The sequence below is a fragment of the Marmota marmota genome, unplaced genomic scaffold (genome assembly GCF_001458135.2).
Source record: "Marmota marmota marmota unplaced genomic scaffold, marMar, whole genome shotgun sequence".
NCBI classification, from domain to species: Eukaryota; Metazoa; Chordata; class Mammalia; order Rodentia; family Sciuridae; genus Marmota; species Marmota marmota.
Window position 1 is genome coordinate 34,114,649 of NW_026000240.1, and position 19,411 is coordinate 34,134,059.

Here is a 19,411-nt window from a genome sequence, read left to right on the forward strand (position 1 = left end):
TCCTAAAGTTAAAAGAACCAATAAAAATTATATTTTTTTTCCAAAACAAACTCCCCCCAAATGAAATATCTTGCTTAATTCCAAATGAGGAAACAACAAATATGTATTAACTCTAAAAAGACTTTCTGAAATTTTTAGTTAGGCATCAGGAAGTCAGAGAAACATTTTAGGAACGGTGGCATCTACTGAGGAAAATAATTCCCATAAAAGTAATTAACACAAATCTTAAAATCACCTATGTTTTAATCAACTACTAGCATTTCCTGTGTGCCAATTACTCTGTTAAAATTTTTTATATATTGCTATTTATTGCCATTTACCTTCAAAACAACCAAAGATCCTGCTTCTTATCTCAAAAGTTTATATATGAGGAAGCTAAGACTCACAAAGTGTTTATATGTGTTGCACTAAGCCACAAAACTAGAAATTCAGGAATTTGGAATTAAAGGCCAATTGTCTAATGTTAAAGCCATGTATTTTTCATTTTCTATAAATTATTATATCCATATAAATGGTATTATGCCTTATAATTATGGCTTCACATAAGGCTGAATGGCTGAATCTTCTACGTGGAAATTGGGACTGGAAAGAATGAAGAAGCTGGGCATTTGGGGAAACATTATCCAACTCACTATGTAAGAATAAATTGGTAAAAAGAGACATTAAACAAGAAAATAAATGTGATTTTCAGAAGCAAATCTGTAAAAACCAGGCCCTTCTTTAGGAGATATTTTAAGAAAAGCAGACATCTACCTTGTTGGAAATTTTCTTTTCTGTGAATAAAAATAATAGAGTTTAACTCTCGGTTTAGTCATTTGGTCAAGAATTAATAAGGCCAATTTTCTTGTGTGAAAACTGGAACTGAAAGGAATGAAAATTCTGGCCATTTCAGGGAAGCAGCATCGAATTCATTATGTAGGAATTTTAGTAAGTAGAGATACTCTTTTAACCTTCTCTAAGCATTGCTGAATTCCAGTGCATTTTAAATCCATACCTTTGGAACATTTCATACCTGAAAAAAATCACTTTCAGCTTCTATTATGTAAAAACATTTCCCAGGAAATTGGAAAGTATTATATCAACCCTTTTTAATATGCTGCTATCATACTTCAGAGTGAGAGAGTAAGCTTCAGAGCTGGTTGCATCTCATTGAAAGAATGTCCTTTGTGTATAATTTTTTCTTCCAACTCTCTGCACACAAATATAGAATGATATGCAACTCTACTGTGGATGCCTCTGAGACAACTCAAATTCCTCCATCAATCCATCCCTCATGACGAAAATATTAAATGCGCTGTTTAAAGTGTGCTTAAAAGAAGTCTAATAACTCAGACGAAACTATATTGACTCAAAAGGATGCCATTATGATACTTCATTCCTTCAGAATGTTGGAAATGAAAATTGTCATATAATAACCTCGGGTCATAATGGAATCCAGTGGTAAGGAAACTGAAATTGTTTATGTTATGGCATCATGGGGCTAGTGAGATCCTAAATACCAATTTGTTTGTCTTATTTTGGCATTGTATAATCTCCTAGAGTATTCATGAACTGTGTTCTCTTTTAAGAATGTTTCAAATTGGTGCTAAAATTTGAATAACTATTAAAGAACTGACAATACAAATAAAGGAAAAGCTCTAACAGCAAATTGGGCAAAAGCATAAATTTTTAAGTAAATCTTTTAAGTTCGCTGTTATATTAATGTAGATTATCAGGACCAAATATTTGCCTGTGGATCAATATTTCAAAACAGATGGTTCTCCTAACTGGGTTTAAAGAAAAGCCATAATATAATCATAAAGAATTCAGATGGGAGTGCAATGAAGAGGAGTCATCTTAAAACTGGTTTCATTATCTATACTTTCAGTATGGGAGATGAGAAACACCTGTATTTTTATATCTCTAAGACCCTACAGTCACTCCCCCCCCCACATTGGGCTATGGAACTAAAACAGTGTTTGTAACACAGACCCACAAAAGGAGGTGAGGTCTGCCAATCTATTTAGCAAAGAGAAGCAGAGGAAGCTCACATATAAAACAGGCAGTTTGGGCTTTGTGAAAGTCAGCAAGTCCAGCTTTATGTGGATTCACAAAGGGGCTGAGGCTGGGAATGCCAGGGCTAGATGATGTAGAAAGCTTGGTGTCCACCGCTTTCTACTCCATGCAGACTCAGGGGAAGGGGGAATTCATTCCTCTCACACCCTGGGGCATTCAGTGAGGATTCACCACCACTGTGGCAAAAGAGATCCCCTGTACTTTCCAGCAGACTCAGATGCTGCCCCTTAGGGAGTCAGTTTAAGAAAAGATCCCTTCTCTAGGCTTTCTCTGTAGATCAAAACACTTGCCTTTTTGTCTCCAAGACATAAGTGACACCTTCCCATCCTGCCACCAGGTCAGTTGATACCTGAACCCAGAGTCATGGAGAAAGACTGTGGCATGAATTGTTAGGATGTGGATGACAGGAGGCACAGTTTGCTGGTATACAGAGCAAAGGAATGCAAAGGATGCTTCCCTTTGAGACTGAAATTAGGCAGGGCTGGGGCTGTAGCTCAGTGGCAGAGGACTTGCCTTGCATATGTGAGGCACTGGATTCGATCCTCAGCACCACAAAAATAAATAAATAAAATAAAAATAAATTGAAATTAGCAGTTTGAGCTTTGTGAGGAGATAGACCCCCTGAGTGTGATTTCCAACTGGAGCTAGGTACTGGGTACCAAGGTTGGACATAGTGAAAAGTTTCAAGTTGCAATTCCCCAACCCATCACAGATTCTGCCTGTCAGCCACTCCTCCCACACTCAGAAGTATTTGGAGGATTCACTATCACAGCAAGCAACACTTGATATGCCCCTGAGAAAACAGATTAAAGTTCTCAGGAACTGGGATGTGGTGCAATACAGGGTCCTCCATGGGGAGGGTTGATGGGCGTCTCCTTCTATAGCTATACACCCCATCTCAGGAATAAAATAACAGCTTTCGAAGATAAATTTACCCCTGCAGTAGACAACTTTCCCTCATAAACTTGCTGGTTGATGAAGAGGAGAGTGGACCTAAGCATACACACTTCTGTAACAAGTATGGTCTGTTTGCTCTGTTGCTGAGAAGAAACAAAGGCAATTGTATTTGCAACTCACACAGCCCTCTAATAGCTGGTCAACTCTAAAATTAGAAACCTGGGAAAGTGTCTCCATTTAAATTATGTTAGCTGGTAGGCGATCCGCTGCTCCAAGATGAAGCTGAATATCTCCTTCCCAGCCATTGGCTGTCAGAAACTCATTGAAATGGACAATGAAGGCAAACTTCGTACTTTTTGAGAAGCATATGGCCACAGAAGTTGCTGCGGATGCTCTGGGTGAAGAATGGAAGGGTTACGTGGCCTGAATCAGTGGCAGGAACGACAAACAAGGTTTCCCCATGAAGCAGGGTGTCTTGACACATGGCCATGTTCACCTACTACTGAGTAAGGGGCACACCTGTTATAGACCCAGGCAAACTGGAGAGAGAAAGCGCAAATCTGTTTGAGGTTGCATTGTGGATGCCAATCTGAGCGTTTTCAACTTGGTTATTGTAAAAAAAAAAAAAAAGGAGAGAAGGATATTCCTGGACTTACTGATACTACTGTACCTGGTAGACTGGGACCTAAAGAGCTAGCAGAATCCGCAAACTTTTTAATCTAAGGAAGATGATGTCCACCAATATGTTGTCAGAAAACCCTTAAACAAGGAAGGTAAAAACCCAGGACCAAAGCACCAAAGATTCAGCATCTTGTTACTCCACATGTCCTGCAACACAAGCGCGGGTGTATTGCTCTGAAGAAACAGCGTACTAAGAAGAATAAGGAAGAGGCTGCAGAATATGCCAAACTTTTGGTCAAGAGAATGAAAAAAGCCAAAGAAAAACGCCAGGAACAGATCGCCAAGAGACGCAGGTTGTCTTCTCTGAGAGCTTCTACTTCTGAGTCCAGTCAAAAATAAGAATTTTTATCAGTAACAAATAAATAAAATCAGACCTTCTAAATAAGTAAATAAATAAATAAAGTTAGCAAGGAAAAATCTTATGTCTTTCTTTAGTTTGTTCTTGCTTTTGCTTTTTTTGTAATTTGTTTTGTTTTCCCTTATGATTTGTTTTTTTGTATTTTTATTTAATTTTACATATTTTATTGAATTTTTTCTTGGTATCTCCTTTCTTTCTTCTCATTGTATTTCCTTCCCCTCTCTTTTGTCGTTCTTTCTCTCTACATTTTCTCTTTTTATTGTAGTGTGAACTGATAAATGTAATCAATAAGAGTGTAAATTATAGGTTATAGATTAATAAAAATATAGATTATAGGTAAAAACCTAGGAAGATCATATAAAATGTTTTTATTAATGTTGACATATGGTTTGCTCTTAAGTTACCACTGTATAAGATTTTGGTAAGTGAGATAAGACAACTATAAAGCAAGAACTCATAGGTAGGCCTAAGACTTCATTTTGCTGCCTTCTATTAAAAAAAAGTTACAAGAGATGTTTCTGAGAAACTGAAATGAAAGCTATTTTCTTATAATATATTGTTTTCTGTACTTTGTACCCTACACAATGTACTCAACCCAGGATATGGTGGTCTTGGTGACCCAAGACTTTGAAGTAGATTCTCACCTCCACTAACTATCTGCTCAAACTCAGGATACAGTTGTCTAACACCTGCTCAAACCCAAGATGTGATTGTCTGAGTTGCTGTGCTAATTGCTCTCTTAGCTTCTATGATTGGCTTGCTTACATGGTGCTAAGGAAAGTCCCTGAGCTGTGGTTTTCATCCTTAAATACTCAAGACACAGGCCAGGAAGTTGCTGTTCTCCCATAGAGCTTCAGGCTCTACAGGTGGGTGACAGTCCCTGGCCAGGTAAATAAAGCTCTCTTTGATTTGAATTCAGACTTAAGAGTATTTTCTGAAGTGGCTCCTCGTGACATTTTATTTCTTTCTCCATACTTTATGTACACAAACACACACACACACTCACACACTTACCATTAATTATTCTATCCTTAATGCCTAATTTTTCAGGTTATTTCTATATTGTTATACTCCCTTATCTTTGTTTAATGGGGTTGTAGAGATCATATAAAATGTTTTTATTAATGTTGATATATGGTTTGCTCTTAAGTTACCACTGTTAATGGTGGTTATTCTCTAGGTTATTCTCTACTCTCAAAGAGGTGCTGGTGATAGAACATGCACTTTGGCCAGTTGAGTGGAACAGATATAGCCCAAGCTCAGAATACACTGGAAAGAGAAATCTGCTCACTAAAAAGATCCTCACAAAATAGAAGAGAAATAAATCCTAAAGAGATACATGAATCTCAACATACAAACACAAGAAACATGAGAAAACAAGTCAACGAGATACTTCTAAAATTTCATAACTCGGAAAAACTGAATCCATAGATAATAAAGCGCATAAAATGCTGGACAAAGAATTCTAATGACTGTTATGTGAACTCAGAACACATAAAAAACTGAATGAAATAAGGAAGACAATACAGGATATAACTGAAATTTTTCAATAAAGACAGATTTTGAAAAAAAAAAAAACACCAAAAAGAAACTTTGGAAATGAAACTGAAATAAGTTAAATAAAAAAAACTCAGTTGAAAGTCTCACCAATAGACTACATAAAGCAGAAGGCAGAATTTCAGGCTTTGATGAAAAGGTGAAAGAACCAGAACATAAGATCTAAGAAAGGAAAAATGAATAAACAAGAATTCTGGGACAACATTAAAAGACCTAACTTAAGACTCATAGGTATTGAAAAAGGAGTAGCAATATAGACTAATGATACAGAATACCTACTCAATACAATAACAGCAGAAAAATTCCCAAATTTGGGGAATTACAGACATTAGACATAGGTTGTATTTAGAATCCCAAACAGACATGACGAGGAAAAAAAAATATCTCTACAACATATAAAATGTCAAAACACAGAGCAAGGAAACATTTTAAAAGCTACAAGACAAAAATGCCAAATCACTTAGTAAAGGCAGTACCCTCAGAATAACAGCAGATTTCTCAGAAAACTGATAAAGGTCAGGGAGAGCATGGAATATGTATTTCAAGCACAGGGAAAAAAAAAAACTGCCATTAGTGTATCCAGTAAATTTAACCTTTAAAATAAAAAAGAAATAAAAACCTTGTAAGATAAGCACAAATTAAACTAATTAATGACCATTAAGAAAGCATAGAAGATACTTAAAGGAATCCTCCACCTAGACAAGGAAGATAAACATAATCAAATGAGCACAGGAAGGAAAATAAATTCTCAATAGAAGAACAAATAAACAAATGAGAATTAGAAATAAAGAAACCATTTGAAAATGACAGAAATTAGTACTTACCTTTTAATAATATTCTTGAATTTAAATGACATTAATTTGTCAAAGATAAACTGGCAGATAACATGAAAAAACAAGACCCAACTGTTTACTGTCTGCAAGAAATATACTTCACTGACCAAAAAAAAAAAAAAAAAAAAAAAANGGCTATTCTCATACCTGAAAAAGACTTCAATCCAAAATTAGAAGAGACAAAGAAGGTCACCACATATTAGTAAACAATCCACCAAGAAGATGTAACATTTGTAAATACTTATGTCTCATATGTCAATACAAAATTTCATAAAACAAATACCACCTGGCATAAAGGGTCAGATAGGTTCCAATTAAATAATAGAAGGTGATTTCAATACACACTCTCACTAATAGAAATTTTGGGGTTTTTTAAATATATGGAAATTTATTGCTGACAACTTCTAACTACTGCTTTTGTAGCATACTGTAAGTTTTGGTACGTTGTATTTCCGATTTCATTTGTTTCAAGAAATGTTTTTATTTCTCTTTTGATTTCATCAATAACCCAGTGTTCATTCAAAAGTGTGCTGTTCATTCTCCATGTATTTATATAATTTCTGTTGTTGTTGACTTCTAGCTTTATTCCATTGTGATCATAAAAGACACAGATTATGATTTTGGTTTTCTGAATTTGTTAAAATTTGTTTTGTGGCCTAATATTTGGTTCTTTCTAGAGAAAGTTTCATGTGCTGATTTTTTTTAAAAATGAACAAAAAAAACCCTGTCTTCTGCAGCTGTTTAATAGTATGCTGTGTAAATGTTGAATTTCATTTGATCTACACCATAGTTTGATGTTTCTTTGTTGAATATTTTGCTGGATCATCTGTCCACTAATGAAAGTGGAATACTGAAGTCATCCAGTATTATGACATTGCAGTCTGTCTACCCCTTTAATTATAATAGGGTTTGTTTTATTAAACAGGGTACTCAACAGTAGGTGCATATGGATTTACTATATCATATTTTTGTTGAATTGATCCCCTGATCATTATAATGTGAACATCTTTGTTTCTTCTTACAGTTTTTGTCTTAAAATATATTTTGTCAGAATATAGCTATTACTACTCACTTTAGGTTTCGATTTGCTTGGAATACGATTTTCCAATCTTTCACTTTCAGTTTCTCTACATGTTTTCTAATAATGTGAGTTTCTTCTAGGCAGCATATTGTGGGGTTTTGTTTTTTAATCCATTCAGTTAGTCTGTATGTTTTAACTGGATAATTTAGTCCATTTACATTTATCCTTATTATTTATAGGGAAATGGTTCCTGTTGTTTAAAAATTTTTCTTCTAATTGTTTTTAATATTTTTTATTCTTTTTTCTCTTTTGTTCATCTTTGTGGTTTAATGTTGCACTGTACTGATGTTTAATTATTTTCTATTTCCATGTTTTTTCTCTTCAAAAAGGGATTTGACCATTCACATGCTTTTAGGATAATAGTTTTCCTTTTCTTTTTTTGCTTCTGGATGTAGAACTCCCTTAAGCAACTTTTGTAAGGCCAGTATTGCTGTCATGAATTCCCTCTGTTTCTGCTAGTCTTGGAAGGTCTTTGTTTCTTCTTTTCTGAAGGACATTCTTATAGGATATAGTATTCTTGGTTTCCCTGAGTTATTTAATGATGTCAGTGTAACCTCGATAACAAAATTTGACAAAGGTCATTGGATAAATTGGAGTTATAAATCAATCTTACTCTGGGATATGGGCAAAAACTGGAATTAATATTAACCAACAGTGAAATGGATAAATTAGAATTAACAGCACAGCAATAACAGAGTGGACAAATATAATCATTACAATGAAATACTACATGATCACAAAAGTGAGCAACCACTCAATCTGGCAGCATGAGTAAATTTGTAAAAATTATTGAAAAAAATTATTAAAAATTTTTTTCCAAAAATAAAAGTTAAAAATCTATAGACAGACTAATATAAATATATCTAGATGATAATTTTATCTCTAAAACATACAAATGTATAGAATTTAGGACTACATATAGTTTCAGACACAGAGGAAGTAAATTAACACAAAATTCATAACAGTCATTAAGTCTGTATGTGGCAAGAAGGGATTTTGGAACCATCTTTAAGATGAAAAGAAGGACTGTTTTTGTTATCATTATTATTTAACTGTACATATGAAATATATATTAACTTGTTTATGTGTAATAAAATAATAAATGTAAATAATGTAAAACAATAAATGTGATAAATGCAAAACAAGGAAAATGAGTGCTCATTCAGAAGGAAATACATCAAATTTGTTTTCAACCAGATAAAGGTACACAAATGAGCAACAGGACAATTCATGATCTCCCAAAGGTAGAATAAAAACAATTAAACTCAAAATTTGTACCAATAATATGAATATTTAATATTTTAAATGTGATATACAAATATTCTAAGGAAAAGAGTCCCCTCACCCAAACTGTATCCAGTTGTGTCCTAATTGATGGCATTAACTGAATAAATTGAAATGTTAATTAATAGAGCTGATCAATTCACACATCCATCCTGTTTGCTTAAAAGCTATATTTCTCAAAATAGAGTATTTTGATGGGGTCTTAAAGAGTTATAACCTTTTTTGAGGTTTGATCTACACACCAATCTATCACATTCTGAGTACAATTCAGAGTTTTGCAAAATGTATATGCTGTATAACTGTCATCAAAAAGACATACAACATTTTCCTTACTCTTCAAAAGTTTTTGCCTATTTATAGTCAGTTCCCAGATCTACTTCTGGTCCCAGAAAACCATTGATTTTTTTCATAAATATACTTTTTCTTGTTCAAGAATGTATTAATTTTGAGTCATAAAATATGAACTCTTTGTGTCTGATTTATTTAGAACATTTTTAAGATCCATCAATCTTGTTGCATCTATCAGTGGTTAATTTCATTACTGTTTATTATTTTTTTATACAAATACAGCAAAATTTGATTATTCTTCTATTCATGGATATCTGAGCTATTTCCAGATTGGGCTTTTATGCAGAAAGCCACAAACAGTTGTATAAGTTTCTATATCAATAAATGTTTTCATATTCCTGAGGTAAATACCTTGGGTAATTGCATATTTAATTGTGAAAGAATGCCAGTGTTCTAAAATGGTTGCACTATTTTACTTTCTCATTAGTAACAGGAAAGTTCCATCTGCTGTACATCATTATCTATACTTGATACTGTCTTTAATTTGCATTTCCCTGATAATTATTAATGCTGATTATATTTTCAATAGCTATTCATTTCTTTGTCTGTGATTGTCTATTCAAATCCTTTGACGTTCTTTGTTGGGTTATCTTATTACTGAGTTTTAAAAGTTCTTTTTCTTGATGTGACTCCTTTGTCAAGATATAAGTAAATTAAGTATCGTCTCCTACTCTGGGCTTATTTTTCTTTTCATACTATGTTCCAAAGAAAGAAAGTTTTTCATTTTGATGGAGTTCCAACTTTTATTTTTATGTTACTTTTATTTTTATGGTTTCTAATGACCTTAAAAATCTAGCCTGTCCCTAGGTGCTTAAATTTTTCTGTCAGATTTTTATCATTAAATTTTATGTTTGGTTCATTTTTTCGTTCATATATAATATCCACTATTCTCATTTATTAAAAAGGCTTCCCTTTTCCCAAAAAATGCCTCGTCACCTTGTGAAAAATTAATTAACTTTATCTGAATTGTTTCTATTCTGTTCTACTGATTTATATCCCTAACCTTTTATCAATACTACACTGTCTTGATTAGTACATATATACATTATAGTAAATCTTGATATCATATCCAAAGATATCCAACTTTGTTTTTCAGAAAGTATGCACTGAATATTCTAGTCATTTAAATGTATTTTAGGGGTTGGGGTTGTGGCTAAGTGGTAGAGCGCTTGCCTAGACTTGTGAGGGAGAAACTGGGTTCAATCCTTAGCACCACATAAAAATAAAATAAAGGTTATTGTGTCCACCAACAACTAAAACAAATATTAAAAAAGATTTTAAAAATACGTTTTAGGATACATTTAATAATTTCTACTCAAAAAATGTTAAAGTTCTGATTGGTATTAAGTTAACACTGTATATCAAGTTTGGAGAGAAGTGACATCTTAACAATATTTGAGTTTTCCATTCTGTTAACATGTTATCTCTCCCCATTTATTTGGATGTTCTTTAATTTCTTTTTTTTATAGCTTTTAGTGAACAGATATTTGCATTTTTCAATAAATTGACCTAATGTTAGTCACGAATGCTATACTAAGATAATGTATCTTGCATGAAGGTGGTAAGTGGAAGTAGTTTATAAACTCAGAATAGGTTGTGATCATGCTTAAAATGAATAATAATACTAATTCTGGAAAACAAATTCCTTTCCTAGCTACATTAATGACTGGCCTCAATTTTATTTTGGCAAAAGGAAAAAGATAACATATTTGTGATTTCTAATGAGCTTTCAGCTTTGAAAAGTATTTGGAGCATAAATATCTATTTAAAATTATACAATCTAGTTTTAAAATTTTTTTTTAGTTGTAGATGGACATATACCTTTATTTTATTTGTTTATTCACACGTGGTGCTGAGGATCAAACCCAGGGCCTCACATGTGTAAGGCAAGCACTCTACCACTGAACCACAACCCCAGTCCCACAATCTAGTTTAGACAGGAATACATAATAATGTCACCATTTTCCACAACTGATAGTTCTCAGGTAATTTTTTTCCTGTCAAAATAAAATTACTGATTAGGGAGGTTATTTTTTTCTATTTGTTCAACTTAGTTGTACATGACAGCAGAATGCATTTCAAAGCATCATATACAAATGGAGCGCAGCATTTCAACTCTCTGGATGTACACAATGTAGAGTTGTGCCATTCATGCAATCATATATGAACCTAAGAGTAATGATGTCTATCTCATCCTACCATCTATCGGGAGATTATTGTATTAACCACTTTAGAAGGATGGGGTTTTTTCTATCCTGGTTCAAATGTGCATGTACGTATTTTACATGTATCAGTGTGTGTTTATTATGTGTACACATACATGCATATTTTCTTATCCAAACACCCCATTATACAAATGAAATCCACTTCATTATGTCTATTTATTTCTATATACAGAGAAACTTAAGTGATGAAACTACTATCACTCTATTATTAGGAAATAGATGCCAAACATGTATACACACAGAAATATAATGTATATCAAAAACAGGACGGTGCAATTAATATCTATAGACTACTTGAATTATATATTATTTCATTTTAAGACCTCTTTGAAGTGGGCTTATAATACCTAGTCATAGCACAAAAAAAACTAAGATCTAATACCAAGCCTTTAACATTGAAGATGGCAGACTTGGATTCAAGTTCAAGTCCAAAGCTCTTTTCTATTCCACAAAAACTACATTAGAATTTAATCAATATGGCCAGGTGCAATAGTGTATGCCTGTAATCCCAGTAGCTTGGGAGGTTAAGGCAGAAGGATCACAGCTCAAAGCCAGCCTCATCAATTTAGCAAGTCCCTAAGCAACTTAGCAAGACCCTGTCTCAAAAAATAAAAAGGTTTGAGAGTATACCCCCCAAAAGAATCTAATAAATGCTTGCTAACAATGTGATAAGCATGAAACATAGCAAATTAAGTAGCATAATCCTTTTTAAGTTCTTGTAGACACTACTTAATGACAATATTGGTAGTATTATTTCATATTATCATTTGTTGTGCTTATTTTATAAGTGAAAGTACCATTTTATTTTTCCTAACCATTAAAACAATAAATATTTACAACTGAAAAATTTGAAAATAGAAGAAATTAATGCTCAGGTAATTGCCACTAATATTTTGGTACATATTCCTCATCTATTTCCAAACATATTTTCAGAATACAGATAAGATCATACTTTACATATTATTTGTACATACACCTTCACTTTATTGCATAACATTTAAATTTTTAATGGCTTTTTACATGAAAACACTAAGTCATCAATCTTAAATGGACCATAATTGGAACAATTAGTAAACTTATTTTTGCTACTGAAATTATGCTGCAATGGAGATACTTATGGAATAGACTCACCCCATACTATATTTACATCCTCTTAAAATTCTCAGGATTAGAATTACTAGAATCTGAAAATTTTTAAGGTTTTTTTTTCCAATTGTGCTAACAAAACTTGATATCCAGCAGCAAAGAATGAAGGTATCCATCAATGGATTTCGATAGCAGAAGATAATTTCCATTTTATCTGTTAATTAAAAGGAAAATTATTATCTCATTGAATTCATTTACATCTCTTTTGATCATTAGTTAAGAGTGGTCATTTCCCTAGTCTAGTGTTTGAAAATGGCTTATTTTTGTTTTTACTGATTATGTATTGGGGTCTTCATTGGTTTTCTTACTAATTTTTATACATTCTTTCTATAGAAAGAAATCCATCTTTATAGTCATAAACTTAAGACTTATTTCTCATACTTTACCATTTATCATTTATTTATATTTTCCTTGTGTTTTCAAAGTCAGACAAATTAGTATTGAGAGGCTATTGGCTAGATTCATTCTGGTTAAACATTAGTACTTCTTCTTGCTGATAGCCAGGTAATTAACTGCCTCTTAGTAAACTTAGATTAAGAAACAACTATGAGGTTTGGAATTAAGTAGGGAAAACAAAGGGAGAACTGTTGAGTTTCCTGCCTAATTTTAGTAATATAACAGATTCTTCTATTCCAGTAGAAAGACAAATTTGAATATGACTTTTGTTTATTTGGATTAAGTCTTATAGTAACGCATTTAAACTGTGCCTGCTTGGTAGTTTTTTGTATTCTGTCCCATGAAGTTTGAAAACCTGCTTAAGAGTTATGACTTTTTACTAGAATTAAACACTAGAATGAATTCACATTTTAAAATCTAGTTGGCTATGTATCTGACCTCCCATGTGCATAACAGAATGAAAACAATCATTTGACATTTGTCATGTAAACAGTAGGCTAAAACTAACAAGCAACACTGCTGTTGAAATGAAAAAAAAAAGCAACAATATCTTATTCATAAAACTGAAAAATATCTAGACATATTAGCAATTTCAAACTTCTTTTAGCTGGCTTGATGGCACTTGCCTATAATCCCAATGAATCAGGAGGCTGAGGCAACAGGATCACAAGTTTGAAGTCAGACTTGGCTAATCATATATCAAAATTTATAAAAGGGCTGGGGATAGAGCTCAGTGGTAGTATGTCCCTGGGCTTAATCCCCAAGACCACATACATACAAAAAAATTCTGAGAAAAAGTATAAAAATTATTGTTTGAAACCATCTTCTTTTCAATTATCTCCCCTTTCATGTCCACCCCCACCCCCACCATGTCTGGAAAAACAAGTGTATCAGGTGTGAATGCACACCTAGAAGATTTTTCAAAGGTTAAATTTTCAAAACTATTACATCAAATAGCAGCTCTGATTTATTCAAAACATTTTTTATTGTTATCTACTCTAACAGAAGATATCATGTTGGTACCATTTTAACTTTTATGCACATATATTTATCCTCACAAATGCATATCAAATTGTGAAAAAAATGTAAAGGAAAGCTTAGGTGAATCTACTGATTATTAACAATACAATACCTTTATCACTTTTCTATGTTTTACCTAAAATTCATTGTTCCATATAAATAAAATATTCTATGGGCTGGTGAATTCCACTATTTCTTAAACAGATTTAGCAAAGGAAGTTCATTAGAGCTTTATATGGAAACAAGAGTCATCATCACTATGGTGTTCTTGTAGGTGATTCCTCATTATTCATTTTCCTCTTTTTCCATAGTAATAGAAACCATGATATTTGGCTAATATATGGTCATTTGGAATAAAGACCAGTTCTCAGCCTGTTTAATCTAGAGATTACTTTGTGATTTCAATTTTAACCAATATGCAGTAAGCAGGGAATGTTTTCCACAACTTTTAAGAGGTATTCTTTTTTTTTAAAGGCAGATTCCTTTTTTTTCTTTCTTTCTTTCATTCTACAAGCCAGACTATAGATATTCTGTATAGTATTAGCCATCTGGGACCACCAGGCTGAAGTACAATAAAGAGGACAATAAAGCAGGAGGACAAAATAAGCCCAAGTGCTTGTTTTTTTAATGTATTTAACTACTAATATATATTAATTGCATAGTAAATGGGTTTCATTGTGACAATTTCCATACATGCATATGATGAATTTTGACCATATCCATCCTCCCCTATTCTCCCTTTCCTAAAAGTTTCTCTTCTACTTTCATGTCATGGGTTTTGTTATTATTGTTAAAGATTCTATATATGAAAGAAATATGATATTTGTTTTTCTGAGATGGCTTATTTTGTTTAACATGATGATCTTCAGTTACAAACATTCTCCTGCAAATAACATAATTTCATTTTTCTTTATTGCTAAATAATAATTGTGTATATATTCTACATTTTCTTTATCCCTTTATACATTGATGAGTATCTAGGCTGATTTTATAGGCTATAATGAATAGTTGCATGATAAACATGTGTATGCAGGTATCTCTACTGTATTCTGGCTTTGCTGTCTTCAGATATATACCTATTAGTGGCATAGCATGATCATATGGCAATTCTGGTTTAGTTTTTTAAGAAACCTCAATACTGTTTTCTATTGTGGCTGTATTAGTTTACATTCCTACCAAGAGTGTATGAGGGTTCCTATTCCCCTGAATCTTTGCCAATATTTGCTAATTTTTGTTTTCTTGGTAATGGCCATTCTAATTGTGGCCATTGTAGTTTTGATTTGCATTTCGCTAACGACTAATGGTAAGGAACATTTTTTCATATATTTGTTGAATATCTTTACTTCTTTTCAGAAATGTCTCTTCAGCTCATTTGCCATTTACTGATTGGATCATTTATTCTTTTGGTGTTATGTTTCAAGTTCTTTATATATTCTGGATATTAATCTTTGGTCAGATGAATAACTGGAATAGATTTTCTCCCATTTCTAGGCTATCTCTACACTCTTCTTCCTTTGTTGTAAAGAAGTGTTTTAATTTGATATAATCTCATTAGGCAATTCTTATTATTAATTACTGAGCGACTAGAATCCCATTCAGGAAATCACTGCCTATATCAGTATCTGAAGTGTTTCTCTTACATTTTCCTCTAGTAATTTCAGGTCTTACACTGAGGTCTTCAATCTGTTTTCAGTTGAACTTTGTATAGGGTAAGAGATGGGGATCTAGTTTCAATCTTTTACAGGTTGATGTTCAATTTTCCAGCTCCATTTGTTGAAAAAGCTCTTTTCTCTGATGTGTGTGTGTGTGTTTGTGTGTGTGTGTATTTTTAGCTCCTGTATTGAGAATCAATGAGCCTGAGTCATTGATAACTGTAGACCTGCCATACTAAACTCAGACTGTGTATTCTTACTTGAAAAAGAAAAAAATATCTGTTTAAAGAGGCATTATTTCTATCTAGGGTAAAGAAGGCCACTTACAGATAATCAATTTCCTATCATAAGACAGTAATAGGCAGCTACTAAAACTAAATGTGAGATATCAAAAGAATAATCCAAAAGATAAAATAATGCCTTTATTAAAGCCCTGGAGTTTAATGAACCCAGGTTTGGGTTCTTGATGTACACTCACTGCTTATATGACTTTGGATATATTCCTTATCCTTTTTAAGTTTCAGTTTCCAATCTGTAATCTGAAAAGGATAATAATTGTGATGACAATTAAAACAAAATAATGAATGTAAAATATGACAAATGGGCACAAAGTAAGCATATGTTAATTACATTCATGTGTTTCAGTTAACAACAGACTACATATATAATGGTGGCCCACGTCAGCCATCTTAGTTTGCATAAGCACTTTGTGATGTCTGCACAACAGTAAAATCACCTAACGAATCATTTCTCAGAATTTTTCCCCATCATTAAACACCACATGACGGTAATAGTAATACTATTATCATCAATATGAAATTAATATCTTATAAATCTTATTGTTTTTAATGAGTTAATGTAAGAATTATATGAATTATATTACTCTCCATCAAAGATCTATCCCCTATTAATCATATCTGTTTGATTTATTTTCTTGAATAGTAAAGAAAAATTAAAGAGTATATTAGGAAAATGAGTATAGTTCCTATTTATATAATTATGATTTAAGAATCATACGAACTCAAGAAGTTGTTAATTACTGATTAGACTTGAAATTACATAGAAAAGTGCTAACATTTATATTTTAAATAGAACATTAGCATTGTAGTATTCATTTGTATTACTATAATGAATACATTTAATGAATGACTGAGTAACCACATGGAAATCTTTTTCACATGCTTACTGGCTGCCTGTATCCTCCTTAATGAAATATCTATTCAAGTCATTTGCTCATTTTCTAACCAAATTACTTTATTATAATTCAGTTTAGGGACTTCTTTATATGTTCTAGATATAAGCCTTTTGAGGAATATGTGACTTATACATATTTTCTTCCAGTCTATAGTCTTATCTTTTCATCCTCTTAATAGGGTCATTCAGAGAGCAAAAGATGGTAGTCTTTATAAGTCCATTTTATAAAGCTGTTCTTTTGTGAATTATGCTTTCAGTGTGCCTAGCCTGTCTACCTTCTTTTCCCTAATTTTTGAAGTTTTCTGGTAGGTAGTTTGCCTAGATGCTATAATTAGTGAAAGAACTAAATTGGAATATGTGTACTGCATCATATATAGAACCCAGCCAGACCTTAAGCGGAATGTAAATGGCTATCTCATCCAGAACTCAAATACTGTTATTTATTTTTAGTGCAGATATTATAATTATTTGATATTTTATCATCTTCAACTCTCTTAAGTTCATAGAGGATTTTTATAATACTTGGTCTTTATTTCATTTCTTTTATATTTTCAAATAATTGTTAGCCTACCAAAATGTTATATATGGTATATCCTCTAGGCTTAGTAGTTGTAAGAAATTACTACATACAATTCCCTGGTCATTAGTCACTATTAGGATCACAAACAATAAAAGTTAAACTCTTCTCATGCATTGTTTACTTATTTTTATAAAAGCATGTAGCACACAGAAATCCATAAGATAGCTAAGATTCTTAATGCTATGAAAATTACATTCTAGGGACTAAAGTAGGGTAGAGAGACTACAGACGTATGAATATGTTCTCTTCAGGTTGGAAAAAACCTAGTCTACTATGTTTTGGTTAATATTAGGAATATACATTTGAAAATCTGAAAATATTAAAAAACTTCAAACAGTAGATTGGGTTAGGTTAGAATATATCTTTACTTGGTCCAAAAGAATTTTAATGCTACAATAAACTATAAACAAATACTTACAACATATAGTTGTTTCCAGAGACTGGCCCATTCTTGAAGAGTTGCTGTAACCTCAGTCACAATGGAATCTTCGAGTGGAACCACAGTTTCATACTGCCTAGAATTATAGCCACAATATACAGAGACATTATTTTTGATAAAATCAGAATATATCTGCTGCATTTTTCAATATGCTTAATTCAAATGTTAAATTACTGCAAATAGGAAAATAAGTACATCTAATTGATTAAAGACCTTTTGCAGTGATACTCTGCAATGGTATAACTGAGCTGAATTAACATAAAATCATTTGGATTTTTACTACATAATTTGTACTTACTTTCCATTTTCCTTTTTTTAATTTGTTCTTTTTAGATATACATGACAATACATTATACTTGACATACATACATGGAGTATAACTTATTATACCTAGGATCCCATGCTTATGGTTTGTACATGATGGGAAATATAAGACAGTTTTTGGCATGAACTTTAAGCATTAAACTATTTTTAGTCAATGAAAACCATAACATTGCCAAAGCCTTGCTTAAATTTTTTACTTTAAAAAATTGTGTCCTTTAAAATTTTTCTTTCATGCAAATTGGGGGGCTTTTAAAAGATCTGAAAGGCACGGAAGACAATGGATTCTTTTTTATTTATTGGTTGTTCAAAACATTACAAAGCTCTTGACATATCATATTTCATACATTTGATTCAAGTGGATTTTGAACTCCCATTTTTACCCCAAATACAGATTGCAGAATCACGTCGGTTACACATCTACATTTTTACATAATGCCCTATTAGTAACTGTTGTATTCTGCTACCTTTCCTATCCTCTACTATCTCCCCTCCCCTCCCCTCCCATCTTCTCTCTCTACCTCATCTACTGTAATTCATTTCTCTCCTTGTTTATTTTCCCATTCCCCTCACAACCTCTTATATGTAATTTTGTATAACAATGAGGATCTCCCTCCATTACCATGCAATTTCCCTTTTCTCTCCCTTTCCCTCCCACCTCATGTATCTGTTTAATGTTAATCTTTTCTTCCTGCTCTTCCTCCCTGCTTTGTTCTTAGTTGCTCTCATTATATCAAAGAAGACATTGGTATTTGTTTTTTAGGGATTGGCTAGCTTCACTAAGCATAATCTGCTCTAGTGCCATCCATTTGCCTGCAAATTCCATGATTTTGTCATTTTTTAGTGCTGTATAATACTCCATTGTGTATAAATGCCACATTTTTTTTATCCATTCATATATTGAAGGGCATCTGGGTTGGTTCCACAGTCTAGCGATTGTGAATTGTGCTGCTATGAACATCGATGTAGCAGCATCCCTGTAGTACGCTCTTTTAAGGTCTTCAGGGAATAGTCCGACAAGGGCAATAGCTGGGTCAAATGGTGGTTCCATCCCCAGCTTTCCAAGAAATCTCCATACTGCTTTCCAAATTGGCCGCACCAGTTTGCAGTCCCACCAGCAATGTACAAGAGTACCCTTTTCCCCACATCCTCTCCAGCACTTGTTGTTGTATGACTTTATAATGGCTGCCAATCTTACTGGAGTGAGATGGTATCTTAGGGTGGTTTTAATTTGCATTTCTCTGACTGCTACTGATGGTGAGTATTTTTTCATGTACTTGTTGATTGATTGTATGTCCTCCTCTGAGAAGTGTCTGTTCAGGTCCTTGGCCCATTTGTTGATTG

The 19,411-nt window shown here is 32.7% G+C and overlaps 1 protein-coding gene and 1 pseudogene across 8 annotated transcripts in view; one reads left to right on the plus strand and one right to left on the minus strand.

Moving 5' to 3' along the window:
* The window catches only part of Dock3 (dedicator of cytokinesis 3), a 552,674-nt gene that overhangs the window by 362,003 nt on the left and 171,260 nt on the right, over window positions 1–19,411 (minus strand). For all 8 annotated transcript variants that reach the window (XM_048794632.1, XM_048794629.1, XM_048794628.1 and 5 more), the window contains exon 4: window positions 17,726–17,822. In XM_048794632.1, coding sequence (XP_048650589.1) covers window positions 17,726–17,822 — 97 coding nt within the window. The remainder of the gene's footprint in view (window positions 1–17,725; window positions 17,823–19,411) is intronic.
* LOC125613633 lies at window positions 2,211–4,782 on the plus strand (annotated as a pseudogene).